Raw genomic sequence first — 21387 nt, forward strand, 5'->3', positions numbered from 1 at the left:
GCCTGACTCTATAGTGCATATCATGCATCAAAGACATGATCATTTGCACTGCTTTCTTTCTGACACATCCCTCTATGCATGTGGAAAATGGCATACAAAATGTATTAAATTGGGGAAAATTGCTTGTGGAAAATACGTCTTTTAGGCACGCAACATATATTAGGAGAAAATTACACTAGAAAGCTGATTTCTTTTTCTGAGGACTTTTTTCCTTTTTAAAATTTGCAAACAGTCACATTCACCCATCCTGATAATATTTATATATTGTTGTCTGGGTCATGCCTACATAGCTGTACTGGGGAGCAGGTGTTGACCAAACTGTAGTGGTCACTTGGCTAATTGTTGCAGCCAAATCTTTCTTTTTTTCATTGATCTAGAAATGCCCCCTTTCTTCTCCTTATTTCTGCTTCTTGACACCGTCCTTTGGCAGCCCTGTTTCTGTTTCACTTTTCTTCACTTTACTTTCCCTTTTCATTTCTTTGATCCTGTCAATTATGGAGAGAATGCTCATCTCTGACTTACAGATTGCATGAATGGGAATAAGATTGCTGGTAGGTTTCCTTTGCCGCTGTGGATTTTGCAGGCAGAGAGAAAGGAATGTTTTAAATAGGAATAACAGTTGAAATTACCACAGCCCCCCCCCCCACCGCCCCAATAAAGAATAATTTTAATAAGCTTTTTATCATGTGGTAAAATTGTTCTCCTGGAGTTTTAAAGGTAATAAAGTGCATCAGTGTTTTCTGCAAAGCAAAACAGAACTATTTCATAGACATTGGAGCTCCCATTTAGAACATTTTAGTATTTAAAAATTGACTACAGGTCTTTCCTACTTCTTCTCTTGGTTGTTAATTTAATATTCCTTGAAAAAAATCTGCCCAGAAGTTGCAATCAACAGAAGAATTCTTTTTAGTTTTTTCTCTTTCCACCTTATTAAAATGAGGGCTGTTTTCTACAGTTGTTTAGTTATAGTAAGAAACCTTGCCACCTTTGGCTTTTGTGATCATGACACGAGTTTAGAATTTGGTACAAGAATTCAGTTTTAATAAGAGAGGAGGCTACTGAAAGTCACCCTTGAGTCTGAAAATGTGGGGGCTGTTCTTGTCAGTTATGCCTAGAACGAGGTATGGGTAACAACATAATTCTCTTTGAACTGCCAGGCATAGCTTAGCTCTTCTATTAACCAATTAACCCGTTTTTCCAGTTGAAACATTGCGTGTTTGCATGCACTGTAAGTAAGTGCATTTGTGCATGATCCCTGGTTTGTGTGTTTATTTTTCTCCGTGCCTGAATTCTGTCCTTCCTGTGAGCTGCTAATGGTGAGCTATGTGAAATTACCCCATATTATGCTCCCTGTGAGGTAGGTTTGGCTGATAAATCCTGACTGGCCTAAATTTGAGTGAGGCTTTTAGCCTTGATAACCCAGTCAAAACCTGATCTACACATGCATGTTCATGAGGTGGTACAAGAAGTTGTATTCCCCAGGCTGCAGGTGGGGATGCAAACAAACATCACACATCAAAGATAGCCTAGCCTGGAAGCTTTGTATTTTCAATTTTATTTGAATTTATTGCATAAAAAATGTGATTCCCACCACGAGCATTATGTATCTGAAGTGTCCATTTTACCACCTCACATTCTGCTGTGTGTGTTGATCACGTCTGAGTCCAGGACTCAATCTAGCACATCAGACTAGTAATCACAGTTGCCTCTCCTAAGCTCCTTCTTTCTTCTGTTGCTTCACCCAATATTGGAATTCAGAGAAGAGACATGACTTTTTTTGCTGAAGTTACTCTGTAAAGAACTATGTATATGGATAGCACTGGTCATAAAAATTGATAAGATAACATGAGAAGAAACTGAAGGTTGACTACTTTGAGGGGAGGGATTTAAATGCTCTTTATTGATTTTATTAAGTATTACAACTATTCCATTCAATAGAAATCAATAAGAAAGAAAGAAAGAAAGAAAGAAAGAAAGAAAGAAAGAAAGAAAGGAAAAAAAGAAAATCATGAGAAACATTAAAGCACCATACATTAAATCACAAATAACCTCCTCATTGAATGTGACTTCCATCCACCTTTCTTCTTTAACTGCATCCTTTTTCACCTTATAATTCACCGGTATTGTATGATACATTGTCTGTCATATAATTTGCAAAAATTAATCGAAACACATTAAAGATATTACTTGGGAACAATGTTTTTTTAAGTACACTTTATAACACTCCAACTTTTTTAAATTTTGATTTGTTTTATTCCTAATTATTTCTGTCATCTTTGAAAGTTCTAAATACTCAATAGTTTCATCTGTCATAACTCTTTCGTTAGACTTTTCTCTCCCTTCAAAAGAGAGATCTGGCATTTGCATGGTGGAATCTGCATCTTCCTCCAAACTGACTATACATATTTTTCCCACTGCGGCAGACAGGTAAACATTGTTTCCATGTGCTCTGGTTTCCATCACAGTGTCCCATTGTGCCAGAAGTCGTTTAATCCTGCTGGCCACATGACCTGGAAAGCTGTCTGTGGACAAACGCCAGCTCCTTCGGCCTGAAAAGTGAAATGAGCGCCACAATGCCATAGTCGCCTTTGACTGGACTTAACCATCCAGGGGTCCTTTACCTTTTACATACATATTCATCCAACCCATGTTGCATTTTTAGACTGTAAATATGCAAGAGCAAGTCCTGTGTCATCAGATACAACCATTCCAGAATAGGAGAAGCGAACTTAAGCTTTGCCTTTTATGCTGGGCTGTGTGAGCTTGTCCCATATGGATTCTTCTTCAATGTGTGGGAGATAGACTTGACCATAATTTCAGATTAAAGGTAAAGGGACCCCTGACCGTTAGGTCCAGTCGCGGACGACTCTGGGGTTGCAGCGCTCGCTTTACTGGCTGAGGGAGCCAGCGTTTATCCGCAGACAGCTTCCGGTTCATGTGGCCAGCATGACAAAGGGACCTCTATTTCTGGCATTAGATCTGTGTTGGCCTATTCATACTGACCTCACCACTTGATTCTGCATTCATGAGTTGGTGAGCCCACCTGTATAAACAAATTCTTAAGGTCACAGTAGAAGCAACCTCCCCGCCCACTTTTGCTGTAGGGCGAGCTTTTCTTTCTTCCTGCCTTGCTTTGGGCCTCTTTAAAATGTTTCTCACACTAGCTGGGTGTGTTGACTTTTGACTTTTGCCTGACATCTGTAAAGTGGGGAAAGGGTCTCAATGGCGATGGGCAGCCTGTGGTTGGACTACAGTTCTCAACAACCTTTATCATTGGCTTTGTTGGCTGGGGTTGTTGGGAATGGAGTCGAGCATCATCTGTAGGGCCACAAGCTTCCTATCCCTGAACTAAACCGAGAGCTGTGCATTGGGTGGAATAGGCAAGCCCTCTGTGTGTCGCAATAAATGCTTTGAGGTTTATAAGCAGCGTTTTCCTTCTAGGAAAAAAAGGTGCTGGTACTCAACATGAAGTTGTTACAGCAAGTGCCACAGTTTTAGCCAGTGCTTTTCTTTTTTTTTTTTTTAAGTAATTTTTATTTTTCCACATAAAAAACAAACATAACAATAACATAAACAAAAACAATAACAAACATATAAAATGGACCTCCCCATACCACCCCTTTTCTGCATCCTTATTTCAGATTTTTCAGCAACTTTTTAGTCAAACAATGTATACCTTTTTTTCCATCAATTAAATTTTCTTTAACTTAGTATTAACAGCTGTAGCTCTTTACCTCTTATTGCCCTGAACCTTAGTTTTCATCCAAATTACAACGATTTTTAAGATATTCTTTAAATTTACTCCAATCTTCTTCCACCGCCTCCTTCCCCCGGTCTCGAATTCTGCCAGTCATCTCCGCCAATCCCATATAATCGATCACCTTCGACTGCCATTCTTCCAGCGTGGGTAGTTCTTGCGTTTTCCAATACTTTGCTAGGAGAATTCTTGCTGCTGTTGTGGCGTACATAAAAAATGTCTTGTCCTTCCTTGACACCATTTGGCCCACCATGCCCAAGAGAAAAGCTTCTGGTTTCTTGAAAAAGGTTCTCTTGAGAACTTTCTTAATTTCATTATAGATCATTTCCCAGAATGCCTTAATCTTCGGGCAGGTCCACCAAAGGTGAAAGAAGGTTCCCTCAGTTTCATTACATTTCCAGCATTTGTTACTGGGCAAATGATAGATCTTCGCTAACTTAGCAGGAGTCATGTACCACCTGTAGATCATTTTCATAATGTTTTCTCTTAAGGCATTACATGCCGTAAATTTAACACCAGTGGTGCACAACTGCTCCCAGTCAGCAAGCTCAATATCATGTCCAATATCTTGTGCCCATTTAATCATACTAGACTTCACCATTTCATCTTGAGTATTCCACTTCAGCAACAAATTATACATCCTTGATAGGTTTTTAGTATTGGGTTCTAACAATTCTGTTTCTAGTTTGGATCTCTCCATCTGGAAGCCTATCTTTCTGTCCTGTTTAAATGCTTCATTTATTTGTCTATAATGTAGCCAATCTCTCACCTTGTCTTTCAACTCCTCAAAACTTTTCAGTTTCAGTTGTTCACCATCCTGTACTATAATTTCAGAATATTTAGGCCAATGTGGCCCCATATTCAATTTTTTCACCTCTTTGGCTTCCATAGGTGACAACCACCTGGGGGTTTTACTTTCAAGTAAATCTTTATATCGAATCCAAACATTGTACAAAGCTTTCCTGACAACATGATTTTTGAAACCTTTATGAGATTTTACCTTATCATACCATAGATATGCATGCCAACCAAATCTATTATCAAATCCTTCAAGATCCAAGATGTCTGCATTCTCGAGGCGCAGCCATTCTTTCAACCAGCAGAATGCTGCTGATTCATAGTACAGTTTTAAGTCTGGCAGGGCAAAGCCTCCTCTATCTTTAGCATCTGTTAAAATCTTAAATTTTATTCTAGGCTTTTTGCCCTGCCAGACAAACTTGGATATGTCTTTCTGCCACCTCTTGAAACAATCCATCTTGTCTATTATTTGTAAAGTCTGAAACAAAAATAACATTCTAGGCAATACATTCATTTTGATAACGGCGATTCTTCCTAACAGAGAAAGTTTCAATCCTGACCATGTGTCTAGATCTTTCTTAACTTCTGACCAACATTTATCATAGTTGTCTTTAAATAGATTCACGTTTTTCGATGTCAGATTTACCCCCAAATATTTAACTTTTTTTGCTAACCCCAAACCAGTTTCTTTTTGGAATGCCTCTTTTTCCTCATTTGTTAGATTTTTCTCCAGCACTTTAGTTTTTTGTTTATTCAATTTAAATCCTGCAACTTGACCAAATATTTCTATCAGTTCTAAAACTCTTTTTGTACTAGTGTTCGGCTGCTGTAATGTTAAGACTAAGTCATCTGCAAATGCTCTTAACTTATACTCTTTCGCTCCGAACTGAATTCCTTTTACCAACTGGTCCTTTCTAATCATGTTTAACAATATCTCCAAGACTGAAATAAAAAGTAAGGGAGAAATGGGGCATCCTTGTCGTGTTCCTTTCTCTATAGCTATCTCTTCAGTTACCACATTATTCACAATTAGTTTTGCCTTCTGTTTAGAATATATTGCACTTATACCATTTTCAAAACCTTGGCCTACCCCCATCCCCTGGAGATTCTTTTTCATAAAGCTCCAACAAATGTTGTCAAAGGCTTTCTCCGCGTCCACAAAAATCAATACTGCTTTTCTATTAATGTTTGTTTCCAATAACTCCACAATGTCAATTATATTCCTTACATTGTCCGACATGTGTCTTCCCGGGAGAAAGCCAGCTTGATCTTTATGAATCTCACCTATCAACACTTTCTTAAGTCTTTTTGCTAAAATGTCTGCAAATATTTTGTAATCCACATTTAAAAGTGAGATCGGGCGGTAGTTTTTAACCTGGTTCTTTTCAGTCTCAGTTTTTGGTATAAGTGATATAAAAGCCTCTCTCCACGATTCAGGTGCCCCCTTCCCTTCCAGTATCTCATTGCATACTTCTTTCAATGGTTGTACTAGACAGTCTTTCAAAACCTTGTAATATTTAGCCGTCAGGCCATCTGGTCCTGGAGATTTTCCCAATTGTGTCTTTTGAATGGCTTCCTCTATTTCTTGTTCTGTTATTTTTTGATTCAAAATCAGCCTGTTCTGTTCCGAGATTTTTGGTAGTCCATAATTTTCCAAAAATTCATCTATCTCTTGTTCCTTCACAGGCCCTTGTGAATATAATTTCCTGAAATAACTTTGAAAACAGTTACTTATCTCATTCGGCTTACATATACTCCTTCCATCCTCCTCCAGACAAGTAACAGTGTTCAGTTTCTGTCTTTTTTTCAATTGCCATGCAAGAAGCTTCCCACATTTATCTGCTGATTCAAATGTCCTCTGTCTCATTTGTTTAATTTTCCATTCTATCTCTTGGTTTGTAAGTTCCATATACTGCATCTGATAATATTTTATTTCTCTCAATATTTCATGAGACTTTGGATTGGACCTCAATTTCTTTTCTCCTTCCTTCATCTTTTCCAGAATTCTACTTTTCCTTTCATTTTGTTTTTTCTTCTTAATTGAATTCTGTTGTATCAGGAAGCCTCGCATCACGGCTTTACTTGCGTCCCAAATTATTCTTTTTTCAACTTTTGTTCTTAAGTTAATCTCAAAATAATCTTTCAATGTCCTTAGGGCCTTTTCACAAATTTGTTCATCTCTAAATAGGAAGTCATTCATTCTCCACCTAAAGGATCCAGTTGTTGTCAATTTCATTTCCATCTTCACTGCGTTATGGTCGGAGCAGGTTTTTGGGCAGATTTCCACTTTTTTTATCTTTGCAGCCATCACACTAGATACCCAGATTTGGTCGATTCTTGTCCATGTCATTTTAGATTCCGAGAAAAAAGTTCCCTCTCTTTCGAGAGGGTTTCTAGTCCTCCAAATATCTATTAGGTCCATATTTTCTGTCATCTCAAAAAAGATCTTTGGTAATCTACCTTCTTTAGAGATCATTTGTCTTTGTGCTTTATCCATATTTGTAGAGACCACTCCATTCATGTCCCCCATCATTATTATTTTGCAGTCGAGATAGTCCATCAAAGTCCCATGCAACTTCTTAAAAAATTCTGCCTTCCCGTCATTTGGCGCGTATACTCCAACAACCAAATACTTTTCTCCTTGAATCTGTACTTCAATTGCCAAATATCTTCCTTCTTCATCTTTAAATTTGATTTTTGGATCCAATTTTTCTTTTGCATAAATCACAACTCCTCTCTTTTTGACTTTGTCAGAAGATATAAATTCTTGTCCTAATCTTTTATTCACGAGCAATTTTCTATGTGTCCTGATTATATGAGTTTCCTGTAGACATATCAAATCCAATTGCTCTTTTTTCAAGATATGAAAAACTTGACGTCTTTTTCGGGGATGGTTCAAACCATTACAATTCCAACTAAGAAGTTGCAGTGACATCTTGATTATTAAGCGTTTGTCCCTCCGACTGCCCCAAGTTTGTCTTCTTCTTCAGTTGTTGATTGTGGTAGGCCGTATGATAAGTTTGCTATATCCACTGGTTCTCCCCCTTCTGCTGTTAGTCCTTGTGCCGTTCCTTTCTGCAGGTCCTCCAAATTTCTCTCCAAGAAATCTTCTTTCTCCTGTACTGTTCTTATTCTCACCTTCTTCCCTTTATAGTTAAAGGACAATCCCTGTGGGAACTCCCACCTGAAAGGTATGTAATTTTTCCTCAGCAAATTGGCAAGATCTCTATAAAAGGTTCTCACTTCCAAGATGTATCTAGGAATATCTTTAAAAATCAGAGCTTGAGTGTTCTCAATGACCAAAGCTTTTTGGTAATGCAGGTTCAATATCTTATCTCTCTCCTGCTTGGTTCTTAGGGTAATCAGACAATCCCTTGCCCTTTTAACTTGTTTTCTGCCAAGTCTGAAAGCCGTTGTTATTTCTATTTCATCATCTTCCAAATCCTCTCGCCAATTTTCCAAAATTGCCTCTGTGAGGAATTCCTTCAGGTCGTCCCCTTCGTTCTCTGGAACTTGCCTTAGTTTCAAATTTCGTTCTTTCCTCTGTAATTCCAATAGGGAGAGAGCTGCCTCATGCTCATTCACTTTTTTCTCAATCGGCGCAAGTTTCCCCTGTGTCTCTTCTGCAATTGCCTTCGCACTCGTAGCAATTTTCCTAGTTTCTGTAGATTCCTGAATCAGTCTATTAATAGATTCCGTATTAGTTGTCACAGATGTAGTATTCAAGTCCAGTCTCACTGTCAATTCTGTCAATTTTTTTGTATTTTCTGTGGATTGCTTTGTTAAAGCCTCAAGGGATTGATTAATTTTCAGTAGTGCCTGTGTCATAGAATCCATTGATGCAGCTGTTGAGCTTTCTGGTGCCGGCACTGTTTGGCCAGAAATTGAGGCTCTTTTCTTTTGTGTTACCTTAGTTTTAGATCTGGTTCTTATCTCCTCAGCTGTGCCGCTCATGTCCCAAGGTCGTTCTCACAGGAAAAACTCGCGATGGAAAATCCCACTGTTAGTCACACTTTTCCCCTCTTGATCCTCAAGAGGGAGCAATTAACAATGTCCAAATTCGGGGAAACAAAGAAACAGGAAGCCAAATGTGAAAAGTCCGAAGTCCGCCATTAAAGTTATTAAAAACACTTTTCCTCTGATGGATTTAATTAATCAGTTTCACTAATAAAGTCCCCTTCAAGTTCTACAACTTTATCCAACTTTCCGACTTTTTAATGATGCTCTTAAAAGACCCATTCCTCCCGGTGTTCACTCCTGGCAGGTCGTCCCGGGGGAGTCAGGGCGATGGGAAACCTTGTTTCCTTTTCAAATTAAAGAGTATCTTCACAAGACTGTCTTTCCCCCCCTTCTCTTGCCGATCGGGGGGGAAGGATACATTTGACAGGTCAGGGTTAAAAGTTCAACTGTAACTTTCTTGCAACTGCAGCGAGGTCTGACGTTGCTTTAGATTTCTGCAGTCCGGGGGGGGCAGACTTCCTTATTTTATGCCGTCCCGTTTTCAGCCAAATTTTTTAAAATTTTGTTGTACCGTCTTTTTTCCGCTCTTACTCACGGGTGTTCAGTCCGAATTTTCTTTTCAGGAAGGAATCGACGCTCTCCGCTTATGGCGACGCGGCTTCACTCTGCGAGCTGGGTTGCGACTCTCAGCACCGCGCTCACACCCGATGCCGCTACGGAGCCTTTAAAAAGGCTCTTTCGCAATACCGGGGGGCGCAAAAGGTGCCCGCCGAGTCTCCTTGTTCACAGGCTTCAGCGCCTGTGATTTTAGGGGTCCCCCGCTCGCCGTAGCGGGTCAGACCCGAACTCACAGAGCAGTCCTGCCTCGGAGCTCGAGGCAAGGACCGCCATTAAGCGCTGGCGCCGACCGGAAGTCCCTTAGCCAGTGCTTTTCTTCCAGAAAAAAAAGATGCCGGTACTGTGTACCCTTGAGTACCCTCCAGAAAAAGCACTGTTATAAGTCTATATAAATACAGCTCACCAAATGAATCCTCTTGGATTGTATGGTTACATTCAGGATCCTACACTTCCCAGTATCCCCAGCTAGGTGTGATCTACCTATTACCAAGTAACGTTTTCTCCCTAGTGAGCAACATGCTATATTTTGCACTCAGGTACAAATCATAGAATCATAGAATCATAGAATCATAGAGTTGGAAGAGACCACAAGGGTCATCGAGTCCAACCCCCTGCCAAGCAGGAAACACCATCAGAGCACTCCTGACATATGGTTGTCAAGCCTCTGCTTAAAGACCTCCAAAGAAGGAGACTCCACCACACTCCTTGGCAGCAAATTCCACTGTCGAACAGCTCTTACTGTCAGGAAGTTCTTCCTAATGTTTAGGTGGAATCTTCTTTCTTGTAGTTTGGATCCATTGCTCCGTGTCCGCTTCTCTGGAGCAGCAGAAAACAACCTTTCTCCCTCCTCTATGTGACATCCTTTTATATATTTGAACATGGCTATCATATCACCCCTTAACCTCCTCTTCTCCAGGCTAAACATGCCCAGCTCCCTTAGCCGTTCCTCATAAGGCATCGTTTCCAGGCCTTTGACCATTTTGGTTGCCCTCCTCTGGACACGTTCCAGTTTGTCAATGTCCTTCTTGAACTGTGGTGGCCAGAACTGGACACAGTACTCCAGGTGAGGTCTGACCAGAGCAGAATACAGTGGCACTATAACTTCCCTTGATCTAGACGCTATACTCCTATTGATGCAGCCCAGAATTGCATTGGCTTTTTTAGCTGCTGCGTCACACTGTTGACTCATGTCAAGTTTGTGGTCAACCAAGACTCGTAGATCCTTTTCACATGTACTGCTCTCAAGCCAGGTGTCACCCATCTTGTATTTGTGCCTCTCATTTTTTTTGCCCAAGTGCAATACTTTACATTTCTCCCTGTTAAAATTCATCTTGTTTGTTTTGGCCCAGTTCTCTAATCTGTCAAGGTCGTTTTGAAGTGTGATCCTGTCCTCTGGGGTGTTAGCCACCCCTCCCAGTTTGGTGTCATCTGCAAATTTGATCAGGATGCCCTTGAGTCCATCATCCAAGTCGTTGATAAAGATGTTGAATAAGACCGGGCCCAAGACAGAACCCTGTGGCACCCCACTAGTCACTCTTCTCCAGGATGAAGAGGAACCATTGATGAGCACCCTTTGCATCCGGTCAGTCAGCCAGTTACAAATCCACTGAGTGGTAGCATAGTCAAGACCGCATTTTACCAGCTTCTTTACAAGAATAGCATGGGGCACCTTGTCAAATGCCTTGCTGAAATCAAGGTAGGCTACATCCACTGCGTTCCCTTCATCTACCAGGCTTGTAATTCTGTCATAAAACGAGATCAGGTTAGTCTGACATGACTTATTTTTCAGAAATCCAAGCTGACTATTGGTGATCACAGCATTCCTTTCTAGGTGCTCACAGACTGTTTGCTTAATGATCTGCTCCAGAATCTTCCCTGGTATTGATGTCAGACTGACTGGGCGGTAATTATTTGGGTCCTCTCTTTTCCCCTTTTTGAAAATAGGGACAACATTTGCCCTCCTCCAGTCTGCCGGGACTTCGCCTGTTCTCCAGGAATTCTCAAAGATGATTGCCAGTGGTTCTGAGATCACATCTGCCAGTTCTTTTAATACTCTTGGATGCAGTTCATCTGGCCCTGGAGACTTGAATACATCTAAACTAGCCAAGTATTCTTGTACTATCTCCTTAGTTATTCTGGGCTGTGTTTCCTCTGCTGAACCATTTGCTCCAAATTCTTCAGGTCGGGCATTGTTTTCTTTATCGGAGAAGACTGAGGCAAAGAAGGCATTGAGGAGTTCAGCCCTTTCTGTGTCCCCTGTTTGCATTTCACCATCTTCTCCTCTGAGTGACCCCACTGTTTCTTTGTTCTTCCTTTTGCTACGAACATACCCATAAAAGCCTTTTTTGTTGCTTTTAACCTCTCTAGCAAGCCTGAGTTCATTCTGTGCTTTAGCTTTTCTGACTTTGTGTCTACACGTGCTGGCTATTTGTTTGAATTCCTCTTTGGTGGTTTCCCCCCTTTTCCATTTTTTGTACACATCCTTTTTTAATCTTAACTCAGTTAAAAGTTCTTTAGATAGCCACCCTGGCTTCTTTAGGCACCTTCCATGTTTCCCTCTCATTGGTATTGCCTGAAGTTGTGCTTTTACCATCTCCCTCTTAACAAACTCCCAGCCATCATGAACTCCCTTTCCTTTTAGTATTACTGTCCATGGGATCTCACCCAGCACTTCCCTAAGTTTTATGAAGTCGGCTTTCTTAAAGTCAAGAAATTGAGTCCTAGTATGCTTGGCTGCTCCTTTCCGCTGTATAGTAAACTTCAGAAGAGCATGATCACTTGCGCCTAATGATCCTTCCACTTCTACCCCATTAACCAGGTCATTGTCATTGGTTAGGACCAGATCTAAAATGGCTGTTCCTCTTGTTGCTTCTCCCACTTTCTGGACAATGAAGTTGTCTGCAAGGCCAGTGAGGAATCTGTTTGACCTTATGCTCTTGGCTGAGTTTGACATCCAACAAATATCCGGGTAATTGAAGTCCCCCATTACTACTATCTCCCTTCCTTTTGCTTGCTTGGCCATCTGTTCCAGGAAGGCATCATCCATGTCCTCCGTTTGGCTTGGGGATCTATAGTAAACTCCCACAATGAGGTCACTGTTATTCTTCTCTCCCTTAATTTTGACCCAAATGCTCTCACTTTGGCTTTGAGGTTCTAAATCTTGGATCTCTTCACAGGTATACACATCCCTGACATATAACGCCACTCCTCCTCCTTTCTTGTCTGGTCTGTTTCTCTGAAATAGATTGTATCCCTCCATTTTTACATTCCACTCGTGGGACTTATCACCAGGTTTCAGTGATGCCTATTATGTCATATTTAGTTTGCTGTACCAAGAGCTCAAGCTCATCTTGTTTATTTCCCATGCTTTGTGCATTAGTGTACAGACATTGAAGTCCATTAGTCATTCCCCCGTGTCTCTTATTTAAGGATTTTTTCCTCCCACCACTAGGTCTGCTTGCTGTTTGCTCCATTTGGTCTATGACATTTGGATGATCATCTTCATCAATTGATAGACTCCTACCTTCAGGAGCACTGTCTCCCTCCCCCACATTAGTCAGTTTAAAGCCCTCCTGATGAGGTTTCTGAGTTTTTTGGCAAAAACATTCCTCCCAACCGTTGTGAGGTGCAGCCCATCGCTTGACAGAAGTCCATCTTCAAGAAACTGCAGTCCGTGATCTAAGAATCCAAACCGTTCCTGTTTACACCATTTGCGAAGCCAGCTGTTTACTTCCACTATTTTCCCCTCTCTCCCTGGGCCACGTCGTTCAACTGGGAGGACAGATGAGATGACGATTTGTGCATTTAATTGCTTCAATTTCCTGCCCAGAGCCTCTTGTACCAGAGCCCCTTGTACCTAAGTACAAAATAGGTATACCACACCATAAGCACTCTGCCACTGGCATTTTCACTTCAAGTGTGAAAATGTCTAAGTTTGGCACAAATATTTAGTCTACATGGAGGGGTGGGTTATGTTAAAAAAAAATCACTACTTAGACCTCTAACATGGTAGGTAATGTTGCTTTCTCATCTTGTGCACCTACATTTTAATGAAATACCACTGATGTTCACTGGAAGAATAAGTTCAGATATGTTCTGTACAGTAAAAATGTAAACCAATATTTTATGGTTTTAAAAAAATATCCACCCAGCAATAATGTGTCAGGGATGCAATATTCAACAGCATTAAATTTCTGTGCTAATTATCTTCCCACAGTTTAGGCAGGACATTTCACTTCATTTTCTTTTACAGTTTTGTAATAATACCTTAATAAAACCAAGGCCATACCTCAAAAGCTTGCTAAACAAAAGGTTGTAAACTAAGCCAAACATAACCAGTCGTGTCTAATAAAAGGCTCTATTTGGCTTTATTAGCCAAACATAAGAAAGCTTTTGCAGAAACAGATTTAATATATGGTGAATTTTATAATAAAACCAATATATCCAACCAGCTAGTATGTATTTTCCCCTACATTTTATTCTGTGAGGTTAACCCCGCTCATGGATTTGTTTGCATCACATTGTTGCTTGTAAACGGCCACATTTTTAACGATGCCTTTTCTTCTATAATTTTGCATCTATAAAGATTTGACTTCTCAAATGTCAGACTTTACCTGGATCATTCCAATGTCTATGTATAGCGTACAATCAAAGCCATCAAACCTTTTCTTCTTATGAATGGACACATCTGGTGCTCTATGCTGGTCTACAACTGTAATAAAGTGTTGATTGATTGACATCTGGTGCTCAGCTTTTCTAATTTGGGGACTGGAGGAACAGGAAATGGAGTTATGCTCCCCTTACAGTATGAGCGAAGAGCAGACAACAAAGCCAAAGGTGTTGTGCCCAGTTATGTATTTGTTTCTTAAAACTGTATCTCACCCTTCCATTGAAAAACTCTGAAAGTACAGCTTTATGACTGGGAGAAACAATTTGATAATGCCCCCCATACAAAAAGTGGTTTTGCTGTCCTGGAGCAAAGGCAGAGTTGGTGCCAATTTTGTTATTTTCACTGTGAACTTGGTCAACAACAGCTGATGATGGGAGGGGTGCATGTGCTACTGGGTTTACAAAAGTGAACTTCCATAATACAATTGATCCAAATTTCTTTAAACTGTTGGAAGCTCACCATATTCAGCAAAAATGTCAAGATTGTAATGTAACCATACTTTGAAATAATTACTCATTTGAATGTCTCTGGCATAACAAACACAAGTCCCATAAAAATGGTGCTACTACAGGATCAGTCATAGCATCAACTGATTCATGTTTCCTCTCCATTGACATTATTTGTAATTTGTTGTCTTTCTCTGAAGCAGACCAGCAATCTCTACTTTCCACAACGATGCTTCAGCTTAATGACATGTTCAGCTTTTGTTCCTTACACTACTTGCCTAAAAACAAAGAGGAATTTTAGTATTAGAAATATTAGAAATCTTGCATATTATAAAATTAGTCTGTGGCCTAATTGTGTGTGAAGGTCTTATGGTCATATTTGCAGGGACTGGACTAGATGACCTGGATCCCTTCCAATTCTATGATTCTGTGATCTTGCGGGGTGGGGTCATATTGACGTATATTTTGCGCTAGGATGCTTAGTTTGGTCAGAATTGAATATACACTTCCAGAATACCGTAATACCGTACATTACTTCTGGTAGATGAGCCACCAGATCTTCTGGAAGGCCATGAAAATTAGTGTCCGGGCTTTTAGACTTGCCTACCCATGCACTGTCTGAAACCAAAGGGGCATATAAGTTGCCAGATATAAAATTTCTTTCACCTCTCCCACCCCACTAATAACAGTTCCAATTTTGAAGTACTTCATTCTAAACATCAAAACCTGTCTTAAAATTAATGTGTTAGTTTTTTTGTTCTTTACTCATTCTGCCTTGAGGGGTTCCCATCAATAATTAGAAAAAATGGCAAGTAATGGGTAACACTTTGCTGCGTGATTGGTTAAAAGAAGCTTTTGGTTTGCTGTAGCATTATACATGGTGGCTAGACATGATTTGGCAGCACACTATGTATAAAATAGCTAATAATGGCTTTACATCCTGCCTTTGTTTGGACTCTTTCCTTTGTTTGGACTCTTAGGAATAATTTTCCTCTTTCTCCAACAGCTCATCTCCAAAGAGCCTAACAGCAGTCGAGCCATTGAAAAGCTGCAGTCAGAGAACACAAGCAGACAACAGCACATGGAAGACCTAGAGGCAAGGCTAGAGGTCAGTGTCTTTCAGTTTGCTGGTAATTGCATTCCGGAGTTACTATAAAGCAGAATTTACAGAGGCAGACGGACATTTCCATTTAATTTCCCTGTATGATTTTTTTCTACGCCTAATGTTAAATTGTCTGCTTCATTAAGATGGTCATGTTTGCCATTCGCAATGCTTGAAGTTAGGGTCCTTAGAGAAATTCTCTTTTTCTCTTTGTTTGTTTTTGTGGGTTTTTGGTCATTTCTGAAAGAACAATCACACTTTGAGGCTGGTACATTAGCACCAAGACTAGCATATTGGTAGTGACAAAGAGAGAGTGTTTTGATTGAGGGATGAAATAAATGTATGCATCTGAATAGGTGACTTTCAAATGCTGCATGAATAGAAAACTGTTACAGGAAATCATGACAACCCATGTACAAGAGAGTTGGACAAGAAAATCACTGATATTCAAACAGCCTGGCATAGTTTCATTACATACATAACTTTGATAGAACATGGTTATAGGTTGCCAAGAGCACATGGTGATTTGTGGAGGATACCTTTGTTTAGAAACTGAAATGACTTAAAAGCTAAATGTAATTAAATAGACATTTGGTCTTTGGGGGGTGGTTAAAAAATTGCTGTATTTGAATCACTGTTTGTGATTGATATATATTGCTAATAAAGAAAAACACAATGTGGGAGAAGAAATCCTGCTGTCCCAAATTTAGGTTGCATAGAGTCCCTCCATCCCAGGAAGTTGACAGTGGTGTGCGAACATTCATTTATTTATACCAACCTATTACAAACATCTCAGGGTGGCTCACAAGGCAAGAACAAAATCTAAATACAGCGTAACACTCACATTGTGGAGGGGAAGAGCAACATACAAAAAGATAAAACAGATTAAAATTAAAAGAAGCTTTTTACCTGAGACTGAAATTGTACCAAAGAAGATTCCAGGTGAGCCTCAGCGAAAAGGGCATTCCACAGCTGGAGAGACACCACCGCAAAGGCTTCTCACCTATAAGCCAGCTGCCACACAAGCAGAGGCAGTCATTCAAGTATCCTGCTTCAAGGTCAAAACCAGCACCTTGAATCATGACCAGAAATGGACTGACAGCCAGTGAAAATGGTGTGCTATGCTTGTATGTAGCACCCAGTCCCAGTTCGCAGTCTTGCATCCATATTTTAAACTAACTGAAGATTTCAGGCTATTTTCAAAGGCAGCCTCACATAGTGCATTGCAGTAGTCCAATTGGGACTAACTGGGGCAAAACTATCTCTGTCCAGGTAAGACCACTGTTTTCATACCAGCCAAGATTGGCAAAAGGCTCTTGGGCTGCTTCAAGACGTGTTTGCAATGCTGAACGCTTGAGGTGAGATAATTTTGTCTACCTGGGTTCTGTCATAACCAGCAACTTCTCCACCGATTCTGAGCTGGACAAACACAGCTACTTTTCATGCATTTACATGCTGGACTTCTTTGTTCTTTGTAGTCTGTATTGATAGCGTGTGTTTAGTTTAAATGTTTTGCTGTATTCATTTCATCTTTGTTGTACTGGTGACTTTAAATTACTGTATGAATAAGAAAATAAAAGTATCTTCCATTCTGCAGGCTTTTTACACACACAGTAGTGCTAAACTTATTTTTGAAAATAATATTTATTAGTTTAATAGTTACAGAGAAGAAAAAAAAGGAAAAAAGGAAAAAAGACAATAAAAAAATTAACAATACATAAAAAAGAAAAAGAAACCAATACATCAAAACAACAAGAAAAACAAAAAAACATTTAAAAACACATCCAATATTTCCATATCTTTACCTTTCATTTACTTGTTTCATCAACTTCCTCACATTGACTTCCTTTTTTATATTTTAGTTCAATTAACTATTTTAGCAAATCCTTTCCATCTTTTCCACCTTTCCATTTTTTGCTCTATGATATATTTTAACACAATCTAACCTTAGATTTTTCACTTTGGCCCATTAACAATCAATTTTTGCTTAATTCTTTATAACATTTCAGCTAAAACCATATAACTTCATTCCAGCATTCTTCTAACATTCATTAATTTTGCAGTATTTCTGTAGATATACTTTGAATTTTTTTTCCAACCTTCGAGTCTTCTCCTGGTCTCGGATTCTGCCAGTCATTTCCGCCAATTCCATGTAGTCTATCAGCTTCATCTGCCATTCTTCCCGGGTGGGTAGATCTTGTTTTCCAATACTTTGCTATAAGTATTCTTGCTGCTGTTGTGGCATACATAAAAAAAGTTCTGTCTTTCTTTGGCACCAATTGACCAGGAGAAAGGTCTCTGGTTTCTTCAAAAAGGTATATTTAAATACCTTTTTCATTTCATTATAATTCATCTTCCAGAAATTCTTAATCCTTGGGCACGTCCACCAAAGGTGAAAGAATGTACCTTCAATCTCATTACAACATTTATTATCGGGCAAATGACAGATTTTTGCAAGCTTGACTGGTGTTATGTACAACCTGTAAATCATTTTCATTAAATTCTCTTTTAAGGCATAAGGCATGTGGTCCATAACTGTTCCCAGTCAGCCATCATAATGTTATGTCCATCTTGTGCCCATTTAATCATAGCAGATTTCACCGTTTCATCTTGAGTATTCCATTTCAGCAGCAAGTCATACATTCTTGACCAGTTCTTAACTTTGGGGGGTCTTACAATTCTGTTTCTAATTTTGATTTTTCCACCTGGAAGCCTAGTTTTTTTGTCCAGATTATATGCCTCCATTATTTGATAATAATGGAGCCAGTCTCGCACTATTTTTTAATTTTTCAAAGCTCTGCAGTTTTAGCCTGTCTCCCTCTTGTTCCAAAATTTCCCAATACTGCTGCCATTTGGCCTCCATATTGAGTTTTTTCAGTGCCTTCGCTTCCATTGGTGACAGCCATCATGGGGTTTTATATCTTATCCAAACATTAAACAGTGCTTTTCTGACAATATGGTTTTTAAACGCTCTGTGTACTTTAACCTTGTCATACCACAGATATGCATGCCAACCAAATACATTGTCAAAACCTTCCAAATCCAACACAGTGTTTTCAAGAAGCATCCATTCTCTCAGCCAACAAAATGTGGCTGATTCATAATCAAATTTAAGGTCTGGCAGGGCAAATCCACCTCTTTCTTTAGCATCTGTTAATATTAAATTTTATTCGAGGCTTCTTGCCCTGCCAAACGATTCTAGAGATATCTCTGCCACTTCTTGAAACAGTCCATTTTGTCCAAAATTTGCAATGTTTGAAACAAAAACAGCAACCTTGGCAATACGTTCATTTTTATCACAGCAATCCGGCCTAACAATGATAACTTCAGGTTTGACCATATTTCTAAATCCTTTTTCACTTTTTATAGTTTTCCTTAAATAAATTCACCCCCAAATATTTCACTTTCTTAACCAATGTTTATCCTCTCCTCCTGAAACTTCATTCACAGTTAGATTTTTCTCTAAAACCTTGGTTTTCATCTTGTTCAACTTAAAACCTGCTGACCAAAACCTTGAATCAATTCCAATACTCTTTTAGTGCTATTCTGGCTCCTGTAAATACCAAATCATCAGCAAATGCTTTCAATTTGTACTGTTTAGCTCCCACTTGTATACCTTTAACCAAATTGTCCCTTCTAATCATGTTTAGCAAAACCTCCAGGACCGATATAAAAAGCAATGGAGAGATTGGGCAGCCTTGTTGTGTTCCTTTCTCAATCTTAAATTCTTCCGTTACTACATTATTCACAATTAATTTAGCCTTCTGAATAAATTGCACCTATACCATTTCCAAAACCTTGACCAACCCCCATCCCTGATAAATTCTTCTTTATAAAGCTGCAAGAGATGTTGTCAAAGGCGTCCACAAATATCAAAACTGCCTTGTATTGAAGTATTGATCTTCACTTGTAATTTTTCTAAAATATTACTTATATTCCTTGTATTGTCAGACAAGTGTGCCGGGGAGAAAGCCCACTTGATCTTTATGGATTTCTTCTGCTAACACCTTTTTTCAATCTTTTAGCCAATATATCTGCGAAAATTTTGTAATCCACATTAAGCAGTGATATGGGGCGGTAGTTCTTAAGCTGTGTCTTTCCAGTCTGTTTTCGGTATGTGTAATATAAGCTTCCTTCCACGACTGGTGCCCTTTTCCCTTCCAGGCTTCCTTTAAAGGTTGTATTCGTTACAGGCTTCCTTTAAAGGTTGTATTAACCATTCTTTCAGAGATCTGTAGTATCTTAAAGTGAATCCATCCGGTCCTGGAGATTTACCCAATTGCATGTTCTGAATGGCCCCTTCTACTTCTTGCACTATAATTTTGTGATTCAGCATTAACCTATATTCCTGAGAGATTTTTTTGTAGTCCATTAATTTTCAAGAATCTATCAAGGTCTATTTCTTTCTGCTTCTCCTGTATATATAGTTGTTTAAAATACCTCTGGAAGCACTTTCTAATTAAGTACAATATATATAACTTTAATCTCTTTCAGAATCTCCTGCGACTTTGGTTTCACCCTCAATTTCTTCTCTCCTTCCTTTAGTTTTTCCAGGATTTTGTCTTTTTTCTCATTTTGAATTCTCTTCTTGATTGCATTGTGTTGTATCAAAAATCCTCTCATGACCGCTTTACTTGCATCCCAAATTACTATTTTTTCCACCGTAGTGTTCATATTTATCTCAAAATAGTCTCCCAAAGTTTTTGGGGCCTTCTTAGTCACTTCTTCATTCCTAAATAAAACATCATTCATCCTCCATCTAAAGGAACCAATTGGCGTCAGTTTCATTTCCATCTTCACAGCATTATGGTCGGAGCAAGTTTTAGGGCCTTCGCCGCGGCGACCAGACCCAATTCCCACGGAGCGGATTCCTCTTGTTCAGGGGAATTCCGCCATTGCCGATGGCGCTAACCCGGAAGTAGTGCTAAACTTATTTTTGAACTAAGCTGTCTCCTACATGAAAAGTATTCTAGGAAAACAATAGGTAAAGGTAAAGGTAAAGGTACCCCTGCCCGTACGGGCCAGTCTTGCCAGACTCTAGGGTTGTGCGCTCATCTCACTCTATAGGCCGAGAGCCAGCGCTGTCCGAAGACACTTCCGGGTCACGTGACCAGCATGACAAGCTGCATCTGGCGAGCCAGGGCAGCACGGAATGCCATTTACCTTCCCGCTGGTAAGCGGTCCCTATTTATCTACTTGCACCTGGAGGTGCTTTCGAACTGCTAGGTTGGCAGGCGCTGGGACCGAATGACGGGAGCGCACCCCACCGCGGGGATTCGAACCGCCGACCATGTGCTCGGCAAGTCCTAGGCGCTGAGGTTTTACCCACAGTGCCACCCGCGTCCCTAGGAAAACAATACCTAATTTCCTCTGGAAATGTCAGTGCTGAAAATAAAATTTCAGAGCCTGATACTGGCCAGCCTTGGCCCTGCCAGTTCCTGTGCCATCCCTGGATTAAATCAGTGCCCAGTGAAGAACAGAGAAGAGAGGCAGACAAATAATTGACAAGTCGATTCTGGTACATGTTAGATCAGAAGGAAGATTTTGGCTGCAGTTCACAGTAAGGCAACTTACAAAACAGTCCTATACAAGTTGACTCAGAAGTCTTACTGACTTACAAGTCTTACTGACCAGTAGGAGGTACTCTCAGGTAGGTTTGTATAGGTCTGTAATCCTAACTACAATTTACTCAAATATGGTTTAGGCAGCATACTGTTTTCAGGATTTCAGGTTTTAAGAAAAGACCAAGGAAAGGCCAGTTATGAGAGAAGTAAAGGTACCCCTGCCCGTACGGGCCAGTCTTGACAGACTCTAGGGTTGTGCGCCCATCTCACTCAAAGACACTTCCGGGTCATGTGGCCAGCGTGACATCGCTGCTCTGGCGAGCCAGAGCCGCACACGGAAACACCGTTTACCTTCCCACTATTAAGCGGTCCCTATTTATCTACTTGCACCCGAGAGTGCTTTCAAACTGCTAGGTTGGCAGGCACTGGGACTGAACAACGGGAGCCCACCCCGCCGCGGGGATTCGAACCGC

The 21387-nt window shown here is 40.0% G+C and overlaps 2 protein-coding genes across 14 annotated transcripts in view; one reads left to right on the top strand and one right to left on the bottom strand.

The window, feature by feature from the left end:
- NUDT5 (nudix hydrolase 5) overlaps positions 1 to 21387 on the bottom strand; it is a 1423229-nt gene that overhangs the window by 1108587 nt on the left and 293255 nt on the right. The gene's annotated exons all lie outside the window — the stretch shown is intronic.
- Positions 1 to 21387, top strand: part of LMNTD1 (lamin tail domain containing 1) — a 237970-nt gene that overhangs the window by 47467 nt on the left and 169116 nt on the right. For all 13 annotated transcript variants that reach the window (XR_014502106.1, XR_014502107.1, XM_083399812.1 and 10 more), the window contains exon 2: positions 15255 to 15356. Coding sequence is in view for 11 of the 13 variants with exons in the window: in XM_083399812.1 (XP_083255938.1) it covers positions 15255 to 15356 (102 nt within the window). In the remaining 2 variants the exon portion in view is untranslated. The remainder of the gene's footprint in view (positions 1 to 15254; positions 15357 to 21387) is intronic.

This window comes from Podarcis tiliguerta (assembly GCF_965153285.1).
Source record: "Podarcis tiliguerta genome assembly, chromosome: 10".
Classification (NCBI taxonomy): Eukaryota; Metazoa; Chordata; class Lepidosauria; order Squamata; family Lacertidae; genus Podarcis; species Podarcis tiliguerta.